Below are 17,557 nucleotides of genomic sequence, written 5' to 3'. Positions count from 1 at the left end.
AACTGATCGATACACAGAACAATAGGTACCTGTACCTGACTTTTTACCTGCGGCTTAACTTATTGATACCTGCAGCAGGGAGTGGTTCTCAACAAAGGATGACCTAAATTTAAAAATGAGCGATGCACAGAACAATAGGTACCTGACTTTTTTTCCTTAGGGATGCACCTGACAAAAAGGGAGGGGGGGGGAATACCGTGGCTTAAGACCTAAGGCACACACAGGTGTGACTACACTACCAGGAGACGACAAGGAACAATCAATTGTTAGTCTGGGGGATACTGCTTTAAAATTAATTCGGTTAACAATTTTTCACACTTAAAATGGCCATAGCTCATGTTTACATTCTTTTCATATGTGCCAGAAATTAGGTAAGATTCTATTACATTTCATTCATCAAAGCTTTTCGCTCATGCTAAAATCATAGAGCCTGTCCAGTCAATATGGTGATCACTGGATGCTTTGTGCTGAAATAAACCATTACTCTGTTGGGCTGTCCTTACACTGTATTTATGATGTGAGATTATAGTTTCCAAACCTTTTCCAGATTTTCCTATGTAAAGTTTGTTACAGCTTTTACACGGGATTTTGTTAACAATGCCTGAATTACTGAATGGGCTGATCTTGATGATTTTTTTTTTTTTTATGGTGTTCTCATATTTGAATACTACTTGTACATTAAGTTTCTTCAGTATGTGAACATCAAAAATATTTTCATGGAAGGGGAGAACAAGGGTTCTTTGAATATTCCAGCGATCTGGCTGATTAGTTTTCCCTTCAAGGAATCGTTTCTTGGCTGCACTGTGGTTATTTTGCATACATATCTTCTCAGTGAAGTGAAGTTTCTGCTAATATCTATATTTTTATATATATATATATATATATATATATATATATATATATATATATATATATATATATATATATATATATATATATATATATATATATAACAGAACAGAGGAAGGAAAAACAAATGAGTAAAAATCCATACACCAGATAACTGGTGTCCCCTGTTCATAAAATATCTGTAACAGTTAGACTTGAACAGCTGTAGGTTGAAGTTTGGAGGGAAACAACTCCGTGGAAGCGAGTTCCAGAGAGATGCAGTTTGGGGAATGAAAGATTTCTGATAGGCAGAAGTTCTACAATATGGCTGAGTGACATTCCAGTCATGACCGCTACCAGATGCCCGTGTAGCACGAGGGAAGGCTTGGAGAGGTGGCACCATGGATGTAACTTCGTCTGAGCATTTGCCATAAAAATATCTGTAAAATAATGCAAGGGAGGCAACATTCCTTCTTACTTGTAGGGGAGGTAGTTTATTTGTAATGGCAGGGTTGTTAATAATTCTAACTGCTTTGTTCTGAATTTTGTCTAGTTGTTTTAATGCAACCTCTCCACATCCATTCCAGAAGGGTGAGCAATATTTAAGCTGAGAGCGCACATGACTTATAAATTACAGCTAACTGCTCGTCAGTGAACAAGCTACGGACTCTGTACAATAATCCAAGTTTCTTTGAGGCAGTTTTAGCAAGTGATCTAACATGAGAGGTCCAGCTGAGGGCACTGTTAAGTGAGGCGCCGAGAATTTCAATGCTTTTGGAGATGGGAATAATACTAGCACTGAAGGTAATACACGAATCTGGCAATATCTGTCTATTAGTAAATTGTATATATTTAGTTTTACTAGCAATAAATGAGACAAGGTTGTTTTGTCCCTATTCACTGATCGTAGATAGGTCTTGATTCATGGAGATGGCTGTACTGCATTGAAAGGTAGAGATATTAGACTTTGTAAATGGGTGTCTGAGTGTGAATGAACAATGTATTGTTGAGTCATCTGCATATGAGTGGATGGGATTGTGGGTGACAGATAAGAGATCATTAATATGAACCAGGAACAAGGTTGAAGCCAGAACTGATCCCTGTGGTATGCCGACATTAATTGAGTGGAATTTGGAATATACATCATCTACTTTTACTCTTATTTTCCCCTCACTGAGATAAGAAGAAATCAAAGGAACAAAAGACGTCAGTCCATAGCAAGGGAGTTTGAACAACAGGGAACGATGCCATACTCTGTTGAAAGCTTTACAAATATCAAGGGCTACTGCATAAGATTCTCCTTGTAGGTCAATTGATTGATGAATGGTATGAGTTAGGAGATTGAGTATGTCAATGGTGGATCTTTCGTGGCGAAAACCATATTGTCTATCACTAATTAACTTGTTGGATTCAAGATGTTTAACAATGTATTTATTAATTAAAGTTTCAAATACCTTTCCAAGAGAAGATGTGACAGCTATTGGTCTGTAATTAGAGGGGTCAGAGGAACTTCCTTTCTTCTGAATTGGGTGGATATTGGCTTCTTTCCATGAATTTGGGAATGAAGAAGTACGTATGCATAGTCTGAATAATTTATCTAGAACAGAGGCAAGTTCAGGGGAACACTTTTTCAAAACACTTGGTGGAATTCCATCTGGGCCTGGAGCTTTATTAGTGGGTAAATTGTCTAGGATGGATTTTATGTATCTTGTCTGTATTTTAAGTGGAACAATTTCGGGAGAGTCAAGTTCTAGTACTGGGACATTCTGGCTGGCTTCCTTTATGGTAGAATTTCTGGCAAATGTACTGGCAAAAATAACTGCTTTCCCTCGCGAGTCATCTATCTATCTACTGTATCTATCTACCTATCTATCTATCTATCTATATCCATCTATCTATCTATCTATCTATCTATATGCAAAGAGAAAAGAACCAAAGGTCATGAACCTGTAAATTGTTCCCTCCAGGAAACATAGAGAAGATAGGAGAGCCATGTTCATTTTGAGACGCCTGGACACTCTTCGTTTGAAAGCCTGGAGATCACAGGTAGCAGGAAATACAGACAGAGGGAGACATTTCCAGAGTTGACCTGTTGCACAGCTGATGGAATGGCAGTAACGGTTAACTCTTGCATTAGAGAGTTGGCCAGAAAAGGGATGAGAGTTTGTTGCTAGACGGGTGTTACGCACCTGCTGAAGTAGAGGAAGGATGGAAGCAGACAGTTCAGACGAGCAGTGTCCATTGACGTAGCGATAGAAAAGAGATAAAGATGCAACAGTACATCGAACATACAGAGGTTGAAGAGAGCTAGTAAAAGGAGGTGTGTTGATGAGACGAAAAGCCTTTCACTCCATCTTGTTGAGATGAGCTGTGTGTGGGGAGCCTCCCCACATACGAGAGCTGTACTCTACACAGGGGAGAATAAAACCCGTGTATAAAGTCAACAACTGTCAAGGGTTAAGATGGCATGGAGTTGGCCTAACACACCTACTCTCTTGGAAGCTGATTTCACGAGAGAGATAATATGTTCTTTCCAAGATAAATCCCTAGAGAATGAAACTCCAAGTATGTTTAATGATGATGCTGGATTAAGCTGAATATTGTTAAAAATAATAGGGTACTCCTGTGGAAGATTTTTTTCGGGTTGATAGATGTAATAACTGAGTTTCTGATCCAAAAAAAAACAAGATTACTTTTTTCCCAATTCGAGATATGAGCCAAGTCAGACATTAGGTGTGGCATAGCCTCATCCCTTGTGTGTTGAAACAACTGCTGAGATGGATGCAGTGGGAAGGAAATGGAAACATGAAGGGTGGTCATCAGCATAGGAGTGGATGGGTTTGAATGTACAGCTTGGTAGATCATTGATGAACAAAAGAGAGTTGGTGATAGAACAGAGCCCTGAAGAACACCACTGTTGATAACTCTAGTAGAAGAACGGAAGCCGTCTATAGCAGCCGCAATGGAACGACCAGAAAGGAAGCTAGAGATAAAGGCACAGATGGAAGGATGGAGACCTAAGAGGGCAGTTTGGAAATGAAAGATTTATGCCAGACTCGATCGAAAGCCTTTGAAAAGTCAAATGCAATGATAAAGCTTTTGCCAAAGTCCCAAAACGAGGATGACCAGTAGTCTGAAAGGTATATCAGAAGATCTCCAGTAGAGTGACCCTGATGGAACCCATACTGACGATTGGAAAGAAGGTTGTTGCAGGAATGATGCTTAAAACATTTTTTAAGAATAAACTCAAAAACTGTTGAAATACAGAATGTAAAAGCAATTGGGCGATAGTTAGAGGGTCGGGAATGGGCACCCTTCTTTGGGACAGGCTGAATGGGAGCAAACTTCCAGCAAGAAGGATAGGTACAAGTTGATAGGCAAAATGCGAAATAGTTTACCTAGGCTGGGTGTAAGCACAGAAGCTCTGTTCTTGAGGACAACAGGAGGGACCCCATCAGGCCCATATGCCTTCTTAGTATTGAGACCAGGCTCAGTTGAAGAAATTATAATGTCAGCTATGAGGAAGTCAGAGGGAGTAAGTGATTGAGGGACAGCACAGGATTCGCCTAATGAGGAATTGGAGGAGAAATTCTGAGTGAAGAGTTTTGCTTTATCAGTAGAAAAAATAGCTATAAAGCCATTAGGATAGGGAAGAGGAGGGAAGGATGATGAGGTACAGTTGTTAAAGGGTTTTCGCAAGGTGCCGGGAGCTGGAAGAATTCGGGTTGGAGAGTTTAGAGCATTTAGTACAGATGAACTTATTTTTAGCAGGGCGAATAACAGATTTAGCACGATTCCGGGCAGAAACAAACAAAAAAAAAGATGAGTTTCAGTAGTGGGTTGGGTCCGGTTGCGAACAGCAGTAGAACAAATGCGATTAAATCAAGGATTTTTGCATCATTTAAAGGATATGAGAAAGGAATGTATGCTCCCATGTCCGAGAGAATATCCTCCGCAACACAAGGTACACTTAGATGGCTCTCGGCCATGGAACCAATAATCATTCCAGGGAAATCAAGGAAGTTCTGCCTGAGGGCAGAGAGAGAGAGAGAGAGAGAGAGCGAGAGAGAAAGAGAAATAGATAGATAGATATAAAATTTTATTAAATTCACTTTATCTTCAATTATTTCCAATACTGCCACAGAGGTTGCTGTAAATCGAATAAAGTTTTCTAAGTTAACCTTGCTCAGGATCTTGACCTTTAACTTATCGTCCTAAAATGCTTTAGATTTACCTCTTGCCTGACCCGCAATGAAGCCATCAAGTCTGGTTAAAATCAGATCAAAAGTAAGCTTTGCTAACAAACACACACAAGGTCGAACTTTAGCCTTCGACTGTTAGTTCTCAAAACTGAATCTCTTCAATCTTGCTTTACCCTCAGCCTTTTCTCTAGATTGGGTTTAAACTGGATAAGAACAGTTGATTTTGTTTTTGATTAGACAAACTTAGATCAAGCCATCAGACCTTGACTTTTGACATATTGTTAAGTATACGCACCGACTGATTCCTAATCATTGTTGTTGTTTTTTTTTTTTAACTGGATAACTCCAGGTTATTTTCTGAACACACACACACACACACACACACACACACACACACACACACACACACACACACACACACACACACACACACACACCGAAAGACAGACATAGACACGTCGCTCAAAATATAACACGTGTGGTTGCAGTCAGTGTTCGGGTACAGGTAAAGGCTAACACAGTAAGTCAACAAGATTATGCAATGTCTTGTGCGACGCAGAGTGTAAAAAGAACTCTAAAATGAAGTAGAAGAATGGCGTTGAAGTCTCCCATAAGCTGAATGACATGAAGTAACATCAGCAATAATAAGCACATAATACGTCTAATAACACACAACTTTGATACTGTACTTCAATAAGGGGGACTGCATCGTTCTCTGTGATGTTGAGGTGCTGAAGGTATTGCAGAAACACTCGCTGTGTCAGGTACTCGGGCGACTCCTCCTCCTCCAAGTATAAAGCTATGGGGCCCAAGTAGCTAAGGTTGCTCCTCAGTTCCTCAAAATGCTTCTTGGCCTCCGAAAGTGTGTCTGGGAGACAATGGACGAAGTGAATAAAAGAGACTTACTTGTTTTCCAAGACATTCAAACAAAACATGAGACAATGGACGAACTGAAGAAATGACCCTGACGATTTCCACGAGATTTAAACAAAACAAAAGATAAAATGGATGAACTGGAAAAATGAGAAGATTTAAACAAAACAGAAGAGACTTCTTTTCTACAAGACTGGAGCAAATGAGAAGTGAACCTCCACACGATCTAAACAATAGATAAAACGACTTGCTTAATTTGCACGTGATGAAAAGGAAACACACACACACACACACACAGTACGAGAAAGAGGCTTAATGTCCATCATGTGTAAGTAAAACTCAAATGGGGACTTACACAATATCGTATAGGCTCCTTCGTCGTTGGTGAAGCCTGATATCAAGTCCATCTTGTTGAAGTGACCTGTTTTCAGCAACTTGGCTGGGTAGTCGGGCAGGAAATCTCCATCTACCCGGGGCATTGACAGACTTGGCCGATAATACCATTCCTATTAAATTAATAAAGGGTAGTCCATGATATTAGGCGTATAAAATCTCGTGTATTGCGCGGACGGCTCAGTCAGACTTACGACCGTCTAAGCTGCATAATTTTACCGAATAGGTCTGTCCAAAAAGATAATGAACTTTTTATATACTGCACCAGCTAGCCAGCGTAGCGTGATTGCGACGGGAGCGCTGTGTAGCGGTGGCTTTGAGCTTTAGTCTGACACTAGCCTCATCACGTCATGTCACTTAGACATCGGGGTACATGCGTTTGAGTGAACGTGTATTTAGTGCACTTGGCAATTTGTTGCAAGGTGAGCAATAAAGGATCTTGAAGGGCAACATGTTTGCTTGAAACTCTGTTTCAGATTGGGAAGAACTTTTATGGAGACTTTTCAAATGTTGCAACAGCTATATCGGGAGGATTGTTTGAGCCATACGCAATGACACAAGTGGTTCCAGCGGTTCAAATCGGGAAGAACATCCACCGAAGGTGATATCAATCTGGACCGCCTTCCAAGTCAATAGACGATGGTCACGTCGTGAAAGTGCGTCCTCTGATCCGCAAAAATCGTCACCTGACTGTCCGTGATGATTCTGAAGCAGTAGATGCCTCTTAAGTTCGTGCTACATGATTTTAACTTAAAAAGTGAAGATGCATTGTGCTGCCGCAAAATTTGTTCTGCATCTGCTGTCAAATAAGCCAAAAGAGAACTGTTACAGTCAGTCAAGAGGTGTTTGATTGTTCGAATGCTGATGAAAACTTTCTGAAAAATGTCATAACAGATGATGAGACGTGGGTGTACGGCTCCAATATCGAAACAAAAAGGCAGTCATTGTAATGGGTTGGAACACTGTCACCGCATCCAGAAAAAGCACGTTAGAGGTGGCCATATGTGATGGTGATGTTGATCATCTTTTTTTTTTTTTTTTTTACTGGAATGTCGTCATTCATCATTAATTTGTTTCAGGTGGTCAGACAATCAATAAAGAGTTTTACTTGGACATCCTGAAGCATTTGTGTGTGGCAGTGCGAAGGAAAAGGCCTGAGGCGTGGACAAACAAAATTTGAATGCTGCACCATGACAATGCATCTGCTCATACACCTCTTCTTATTCGTGGCTTTTGGGCGAATCACAAGGCAACTATTGTCCCCCAGCAGCCGTACTCTCCTGATTTGGCCTCTGTGGCTTCCCAACGTCCACTAAAGTTGAAATCTACCCATAAAGGTCACCGATTTCTCACGATAGAAGTGATAGAAGAAAGTTCGCCAAGTGCACTAAACACAACATGTTCACTGAAGTTCGTGTACCTCGATGATTAAATGTTAGACAAAGTCATAGACAAAGCCGCTACACAGCACTCCAAACGCGATCACGCTGTGCTGGCATGTTGGTGCGTTATTTAAAAAGTTCAGTTTCATTTTGGACAAACCACTTCCTACAATTGTTTACATTGTCTACCTGTCTGCATTCTTTGATTATGTGGTTGATAAGTAATTTTATGAATTAGCCTAAATCTACGTGCTTCTCACTGTCACGAAGTCGGCGAGTGTATTTGTAAATTCGTGCCATTGTACATCAGTGAGAAAACCATAAATTCTAGTGGAATTCCCACTGCGCATCACTCAGTTCAACCGTCCTCATATTCACGCCGATCGGGATGGTTTTCAGAACATTTCTCATTGTTTCACAAGTGATCATTCTTATGCACGACATTAGTGCCTTCACTGAGTGATTTATTGTGAGCGTATATTGCTCACTTTCTTTCCGTTGACCGTTGAAGTTCGAACATGGTCATCCCTCGCCCTCTTTCGTAGTTTGAAGTTAGTCAGGTTTGGATCATTCTGAGTGTAGGACCATTTGTGCCCAGTGTGGAGCAGCACTACCGTTGTACAGCGAGTTCCTGAATCTCCACCTAGATGGTGAATTGGCGAAGCGGACTTAGCAGATTGCAGTGTCTGATTGTCCAGCACAGGAACCCAGTCTATTCGCTCGGCTCCCCTCCACTGACCAGTGTTTCTTTTCGTTTTTTTTCCTAGGTTTAAGTGTGTTCAGCTTTTGAAAAGAGCGAGTGAGTGTATTCTCCTTGTTATTTTGAATTCATTTTTGAGACTCATGTAACGTAAATTTATTTCATTGTACTTAATAAATTTACAGTTCTTTTCTTGAGCTTAATGTAGTTAAACTCGTGTTTTATTTCTCCACATTAAGCTTATTTTAGTTGCCGCTCCTAGTTTGCACAAACTCTTTACATTATTCATAACTGGTACTTAGTCCAGTTCTTTTATATCAAACTTAAATCCGTTGTGCCAGCAAGGAGTTAATGCACCGGCAAGAACCTGTTTATTCCTATTAGCATTAGTTATTGATAGTCAGGGGCGGAGTCACTTTCTCAAGAGGTTAACAGTACTAACAAACAGCACACGTGAGTAATTAGACTCTGTTGTGTATTGTTGAGAAAGTTTAAAAATTATTGTCCGTAGAGAATCGGCGAAGTAAGCCGACAAAGTAAAACTTACTACTTGATACCACAAGTAAATTCCTTGTCTCTACTTTCTCAAGCAACATTTAAGTATTCTTTAATTCATAATTTCACATCCCCCCGTGACATCTAGATGTCACGGGGAGTTTAACTACATTAAGCTCAAGAAGAGAACTGTAAATTTATCAATTACAATGAAATAAATTTACGTTACATGAGTCTCAAAAATGAATTCAAAATAACAAGGAGAATACACTCACTCGCTCTTTTCAAAAGCTGAACACACTTAAACCTAGGAAAAAAAACGAAAAGAAACACTGGTCAGTGGAGGGGAGCCGAGCGAATAGACTGGGTTCCTGTGCTGGACAATCAGACACTGCAATCCGCTAAGTCCGCTTCGCCAATTCACCATCTAGGTGGAGATTCAGGAACTCGCTGTACAACGGTAGTGCTGCTCCACACTGGGCACAAATGGTCCTACACTCAGAATGATCCAAACCTGACTAACTTCAAACTACGAAAGAGGGCGAGGGATGGCCGTGTTCGAACTTCAACGGTCAACGGAAAGAAAGTGAGCAATATACGCTCACAATAAATCACTCAGTGAAGGCACTAATGTCGTGCATAAGAATGATCACTTGTGAAACAATGAGAAATGTTCTGAAAACATCCCGATCGGCGTGAATATGAGGACGGTTGAACTGAGTGATGCGCAGTGGGAATTTCACTAGAATTTATGGTTTTCTCACTGATGTACAATGGCACGAATTTATAAATACGCTCGCGCGAATTCGTGACGCTCACATCAGAAGACTGAGCTGTCCCTGCAACACAAAAGACAGGAGGGTGCAGCATACCGACCACTCTCTGTATACATCTACTATGAAAGTGCAGAACATAATGTTATAACACTTGTATTTGCCCCGTATCTCTATGGTACTGGACAAAGCTATTAACCCACTAAAACTGGCAAAGTCATTCTTATTATCTTTTTGCCCCTTCAGTCAAGTTTATTCAGCTTTGGAGAAACTGTTCGAACTGAAGGATGTAAATGTAGTCCCGCACCCCCCTTTTCTTTTTTAATTTTGTTAGTACAAGGACTTACCTAAGGCAAGTAAAAGTCAGCGTCGGGATACACAAACACATTTACAATCAATTTCCTGTCATAATTGTGGTTTTGATTTGCAGGAAGGACAAGGAGGCGGTCGAATCTTCCTCTGTCTTCTGTTGTAGATTCATAAGTAAATCTAAGTTACAAGAATATTGCAACAGGTTATGACTGTTTTCTGCAGAAAGATCAGGGAAGAGTGTAAAAATTTCCCTTGACTTTTTCTTGTAAAATCATATCTTAATTACGACAGGGAATCGATTGTAAACATGAGTATCTCATCCCACAATATAGGGAATCATCAGAATATAGCAAGAATACAATGAGAAATATGGCATCTGAATATAGCAAGAATACAATGAGAAATACATTGGAATATTGCAAGAATCTACCTATCTATCTATATACCTAGGTTGCTTTCCCCAAGTAAGGTAAGTAGCCGAGACAGGACGACACACTCCCAATTAACTCATTCACACAAACACATTCATTCGCATCTTAGCCCCAAGGGTAGAAGGGACAGATCCTCAATGCACCACACTGCACGAGGGTCAGCTGTGCAGTGCAATCAATGACATCCGCAGCAATCCCCAACAGCAAAGCTGGTTTACCCTGCCACATCATAATGAACCCATCCCCTTACCCGCACCTGAACTGATCAGCTGATCAGACCAATTGTGGGAGAATATCCACTCAGGGCTGCATCATCATTTATTCATTCACAATTTCTATCCAATCATTTCTATCATGCGCAGGCACTCTTCCTTGCTCAACAGACATCCCTCTCGTAACCAGCACTCTCTTTACACTGTCCACCCATTCTATTCGTGGTCTTCCTCACAGCCTTACACCTCTCACATCCGATCCAGTTATCTTTTTAACCAATCGCTCATCATACATTCTTTCCATAGGCCCAAACTATCGCAACAATCTCTGCTCAACTTGATCAGCCATCTTCTACACAACTCCAGTTCTCCTTCGCACTTCATCATTTCTTACTCAATCAATACGCGTCACTCCACACATACTCCTCAGACACCTCATATCCATTACACTCAAACTTTTCCTTACTGCTACACCCATATTCCATGTTTCAGCCCCATATAACGCAGTCAGTACCACAACACCCTCATACAGCCTTCACTTTTCATCCATTCTAAGCAAACGACATTTAAACACTTTTTTCATTCCTCCCAGCACCTTTCCTACTTCATTCATTCTAAACTTCACTTCTGCATCTATTCTACCATTCACAGCAGCATGTGAACCTAAATACATATGACACTCTACCTCTTCAAGCAACTCACCATTCAAAACTATATTCATCTTCCTACCATCTACCAACCTCGAACACTTGATCACTATTCTTATTCTCATTTTCTCTCATTTTCCTCCTTTCACACACCCTTCCACACTCATCTACCAACTGTCTCAATCTCTCCTCTGAATCAGCCACCAGTGCAGTATCATCCGCAAACAGCAGCAGATTCAGATTCCATTCTCTACCATCACCATTCACCAGACTCAGATCTCCACCTAACAGTCTTGCATTCACCTCCCTTACAACACCATCCACATAAATATTAAACAACCAAGGCAACATCACACATCCCTGACGCAACCCCATTCTCACGGGAAACCAATCACTCGCAGTATTTCCCACTCTTACACACGCTGTACTATTTACAAGAAAACTTTTTACTCCTTCCAGCAACCTACCATCAAGTTCACACAATCTTAAAACAGTCCAGAGCCTCCCTATCAATTCTATCATACGCTTTCTCTAACTCCATGAACGTCCAAAACACATCCTTACCTTTTGGCAAATAATTTTCACACATCTGTCTCACAGCAAACACCTGATCTACGCATCCCCTCCCTCTCCTAAAGCCACACTGCTCATCACCAATCACTCCCTCTGTACCCTCTCTAACTCTCTTAATTACCACTCTACCATACATTTAACCTACAACACTCAACAGACTTATACCCCTAATGCTAGTACATTCATACTTATCACCCTTACCTTTATACAAAGGGACCCCACAAGCACTTGCCCAGTCAATTGGCACCGTTCCTCATACAAAACACACATTCAACTATCTTACTAACCAGTCAACAACAGTCGCTCCACCACCTTTCAGGCATTCCACAGCACACCCATGAAGCAAGAATACAGTGAGAAAGACATCATAGGAGTATACCAACACTACAATGAGATATACGTCATAGGAATATACCAAGAATACCATGAGAAATACGGCATCGGAATATAGCAGGAATACAACGAGAAATACGGTATTTGAATATAGCAAGAATCTATCCATCCATCCATAACCAAATCCTATGTTCCCTCATGAGGAGCGTAGGCGCCCTAGGCTAGGCAAGTTGGTAATGACATTTTAGATGAGACCGACCAGTCTCACTCATCCCTGAGTGACATTACGTGAACAATAAACCCCAACCAGCCCTTGCACATAAATCTACACAGGCTTGATTCGGTTGGAGCGCCTAAATTACCCACTAAACCACCAGGCAGCAAAATTGGTTATATTGTTACCACCCAGAGTTGCAAATGGTTTCCAGGTGTACAGGATACCATTTGGCTTGTCATTCAGTGCACAGTCACCCATAGGCAGAGGGAAGAGGAAAGAATGAAAGAAAGAAAGACAGAAGAGGAAAGAAGGAAAAGAGGATGGGGCAGACACCCAAAGCAGCACTACATCGAGTGAGTAGTTGGTGAGCGCCCCACCTACCACCTATACGATGAGATATAAGGCACCGGAATATAGCAAGACTACAATGAGAACTACGATATGGGACTAAGGTAGGAATACAGTGAAAAAATAATATTTCGTATTATAAGAATGTAATGGGAAATAGGATCTGATGTTACCACGTTGATTTCACACACACACACACACACACACACACACACACACACACACACACACACACACACACACACACACACACACACACACACACACACACACACACACACACACACACACACACACACACACACACACACACACACACACACACACACACACACACACACACACACACACACACACACACACACACACACACACACACACACACACACACACACACACACACACACACACACACACACACACACACACACACACACACACACACACACACACACACACACACACACACACACACACACACACACACACACACACACACACACACACACACACACACACACACACACACACACACACACACACACACACACACACACACACACACACACACACACACACACACACACACACACACACACACACACACACACACACACACACACACACACACACACACACACACACACACACACACACACACACACACACACACACACACACACACACACACACACACACACACACACACACACACACACACACACACACACACACACACACACACACACACACACACACACACACACACACACACACACACACACACACACACACACACACACACACACACACCAATACTCACTATTATATTAGGCAAAACTTTCGCCAGGTCAGGGTATGGAACTTGGCTAATGCACTGGATCAACTCTGAACTGTTCGAACTCGAGCAGTTGACGAGATCACCCAGTTTGAAAGCCAGCTCTCTGTGGTCTTCTGCATATGCCCAAGGACTCAGAGCTGCCCCCGATTGGAGTATGGCTCGGTGGAACAGACCTGTGTACATAATTGTCTTAGAAAAGGTTGTTAAAGCTTAATTGCACATTGTCAAAAAAAAGTTTCATGCACGTGAAAAGAGGTTATGTGATTATCGAAGGAGACACTTATTACATAAGGCATGATGTTGACAGGTTTTATCATCTTCACATCATGATCATCATCATATCATCATCATCATCATTGTTTCTCGCTATGGTAATATTATATGAAGACGTCCATAATAATGGAAGTAGTACATTTAAACCTCAAATGGATACCATAAAATGTCGATGAAAAACTACGTAAACAAGAAGTGGTGCTAAGGCACAACAAACCCGTCCCCGGCAGTCTTTTTAGTGCTGACGTGTAAACACAACAGGATATCTAGTCAAAGATGTCACATATCAAATTTACAGTATATCGGGTGAAAATTGACAATGTTATGCCCACTTGAAATTTTAGCCCGACCCACCTGACATTGACCACCCTACGGCTAACTAGGGGGTGACCCCCCCTGGTGTAATGAAGCATGCTATAGGATGCAGATTTGAATGATGCGCCTTTAGGTTTTGATTTCATATCGATGTGACCAATCTGAGAGGAGTCATGGCGAAAAAACGATTTTACTCCATCGTCCCTGTAATTTTAGTCAAAATCGCACCAGTAGTTTTCTCGTAAAGTTTTTAACAGACAGACAGACAGACAGACAAACAAACAAAGAGACAGACAGATAAACAGACAGAAGACAAACTAAGTGAAAAGAATACTCGTCCCCGGGCCCCTCCGGGGCGAGGACGGATAAAAAGTGGGATACATATTAACGAAAATTATTTATTGTGCACCTGGATGTCTGTCGTGGAGGGAGATTATGCACAAAACAAGGATTAAAACAAACACACCCACGTCATGTATATGTATATTTATCTATCTATCTCTCTATATACTGGAATGAGAGAGAGAGAGAGAGAGAGAGAGAGAGAGAGCACATCGTGAAGTTATGTGTAGGATCGTTATCAAGAACGAGAACAGCTTCAGAATTTGGTCCGAATTTTAAGTAGGATAGGAGACTACTTAACACCTGCTCCATAGCGATTTATTTAGCATATTGCACCTGATCATAGTCGTGCATGCTATTTATATCTCTCAACTATCGACTTAGTTTACATTCATAACACACAAAGAGATACTGATGTTTAGCCTAACGTGCGGAATAAATCGCTTAGGAAGAAAGGTTACGAATCTCCTCGGCCTTCTAAGTTATGACCCTCGTGGCTTTAGGAGGTTACGTAACGCCTCTTCTCTTGCGATTCATTTTCCACATTACACATAATATCCTGCTGTATGTCTTGATGCGATTTTTCTCTATATTAACACGATATGGATGGCACACTAAGGAATATGATACTATATGCGTAATAAATCGGTAAGATAAAGCCGTTACGAAGCCTCTTGTAGCCTACCACCAAAATATGACCCTCAACGAATCTTTAAAATTACCAGAGAACACGTAGAAGTGGGAAGTTCAAGATAGAGAAGTAAATCATCATCATCATCATCATTATAATTATCCATCATCATCATCATCATCATCATTTCATCCCCTCCTCCTCCTCCTCCTCATCATCATCGTTATCATCAATGCCGTTTTCCCTATAAGAACAGGAGCATAGGGGCCTGGGGCGAGGCTACTCAGTGCCGACACTTAAGACAACGGTGACCAGCCCCACAATTGCCTTTGAGTACCATCACACGGGTAATAAACCCCAACCACCCCTCAGATGGAACCCATACAGGCTCCACAAGGTTGATGCGCCTTAACCCACTAACCCGCCAGGCGTCACTTATGGTATTGTCTGTGTCGTAAACAGTATCATAATACATTATAATACATAATCGTCCAGAATGTATTAATAAACTTGTATCTAGGTATATATTTTTTCCTTTGGCGGCTTATTTCACGTAGCTCAGTGTCAGAAACAGTAAGCTACGGCTCTACATCCTTTCCACAGCACTTATTCGTGACTAGCATCATATTGCAGCATCAGCCTATTCTTACAACTCAGCATTCAAGATGGAGATACGGTAATATTTGGGCTAGGTGAGAGAGAGAAAAAAAATATATAGTTAGGAGAAAAACCTTCCACTGAACCCGACCGCACCTCAGGATTGCAGTGAAACGATGGCCAGGTGGATAGATTAAGAGGTCCTACTAAAGGGGATAACAACTCTTCCTTTTTCACTTTAACTTGTCCTAAAATTCCTATCTCCATCTTCAGTGCCGAGTTGTAGCAAGAGGTTAGCGCCTGAGTAGGATGTTATACCATTTTCACTCCAGCTTGGCCTAAATCACCATCTCTTCATCTTGAATGTTGAGTTGTGAGAATAGACTGACACTAGATTCTGATGCTAGTCGCGAAGAAGTGTTATGGAAAGTACATAGAGCAGTAACGTTGTCTCTCTCTGTCACAGCTTCGTGAAATAGGCTGCAAAAGGAAAAAAAAAAACATCTGGGCAAAGTTGGTATAAAAAAGGTATAGTGAAAAGGAGTGCTATTGAAAGGCTGTAGAGCCATAGTATTGTCTTCTGCCACTGAGCTGGAGGAAATAAGCTGCAAAAGGACAAAAATCTGGGGCATGTTAAGGCAAAGAGAGTACAGCCATCAAAAAAGCCTCCAACGGTACTTGGACGAACCTTTGGAATGCGGTGAGAGGACGTGCAGGTGGACAGCCATGGCCCCGGCACTTTCCCCGAAGAGAGTGACACGTTCTGCATCCCCACCAAACTTGTGGATGTTGTCCTGGAAACAGATTTCGCTATGTTTACCTTTTTTGCACCACCTTCTATTTGATTTACCTGGGATGATCCTCCCCCCCTTCTCTCTCTCTCTCTCTCTCTCTCTCTCTCTCTCTCACCTAGAGTAATCTAACTGGCCAACAAACAAACCTAACCTGATATTAAGAAAAAAATAACCTAACCTAGACATTCCTGGATAAGAAAAAGTGTAAAAATAATACATAGAGCATCCACAACATTCACTTCAGAAGTCACTCTAGTATAATCGTTACAGGTAATATATTTCACATTCATTTTTCTCTCGTTTGGTGGTGTCAGGTAATATTTCTTACATTCATTATCCTTCTTGTTTTGTGGTGACTGGTAATACTTTTCACTTTTATATTCACTCTGGTTTTGCTATGAAGTGTCTGGCAGCCGTATGTATGAAGGTGATGGCACAAAATTCTAGTCTTACATAAACCTCAAGCTCGATTAACTTTATGAGCACCGTACCTGGACCCAGCGGAGTGCCAGCGTTTGATCCTTTAGGCCAAGGTTGCCGGGAAGAACGTCATCCTCCGTGGACAAGAACCCTACGGAGTAGAGAACCAAACGAACATCAAGTATAATTCCGGACATTTGTACATTCTGACAGTCTTAATCAGTGGGTACGACAAAGGATTAAAAAAAAATAAACTGTACCTACGCAGTGAAAGTACAGTGCAAAAACATTAAAAACACATTAGAAATAATTATTTCAATCTGCGCAGTGAAGTATATTCAAAGATGCCCTAACGGCACAAGCAAGATGTTTTCGTTATAAGTGCTATAAAAGAGAACTTTAAAATGTGTGGAAGGCAAATAGCCAAGCAAGAACTACAATGGAGCCTCCTAAATCTGGTAGTCAGTCAATCAATCAATCAGTCAGTCAAAGGACAACATGCTTCCTCTCACGTGACTTCCCCAATGAGGCTGATTTTGATATGCCTGATGTTTTCTATGGACTGGAAGGTAAACCAAATGCCAAAACCAGCTACCATGTAATTACTTCCCAGCAGTCGCCGGAA

At 41.2% G+C, this 17,557-nt stretch overlaps 1 protein-coding gene across 1 annotated transcript in view; it reads right to left on the bottom strand.

The window, feature by feature from the left end:
- The window catches only part of LOC145395268 (venom carboxylesterase-6-like), a 38,495-nt gene that overhangs the window by 16,067 nt on the left and 4,871 nt on the right, over positions 1-17,557 (bottom strand). The window contains exons 4-8 of the mRNA XM_080268949.1: positions 17,004-17,083; positions 16,407-16,512; positions 13,543-13,733; positions 6,259-6,409; positions 5,720-5,898 (exon numbers count right to left, since the gene is read on the bottom strand). Of these exons, the coding sequence (XP_080125075.1) occupies positions 5,720-5,898; positions 6,259-6,409; positions 13,543-13,733; positions 16,407-16,512; positions 17,004-17,083 (707 nt within the window). The remainder of the gene's footprint in view (positions 1-5,719; positions 5,899-6,258; positions 6,410-13,542; positions 13,734-16,406; positions 16,513-17,003; positions 17,084-17,557) is intronic.

This window comes from Coenobita brevimanus, chromosome 30, assembly GCF_032717465.1.
Source record: "Coenobita brevimanus isolate Jiangsu-jjx chromosome 30, ASM3271746v2, whole genome shotgun sequence".
Lineage (NCBI taxonomy): Eukaryota > Metazoa > Arthropoda > Malacostraca > Decapoda > Coenobitidae > Coenobita > Coenobita brevimanus.
Note: the sequence above shows the minus strand (reverse complement) of the source record. Positions and strands in the feature narration are given on the sequence as shown.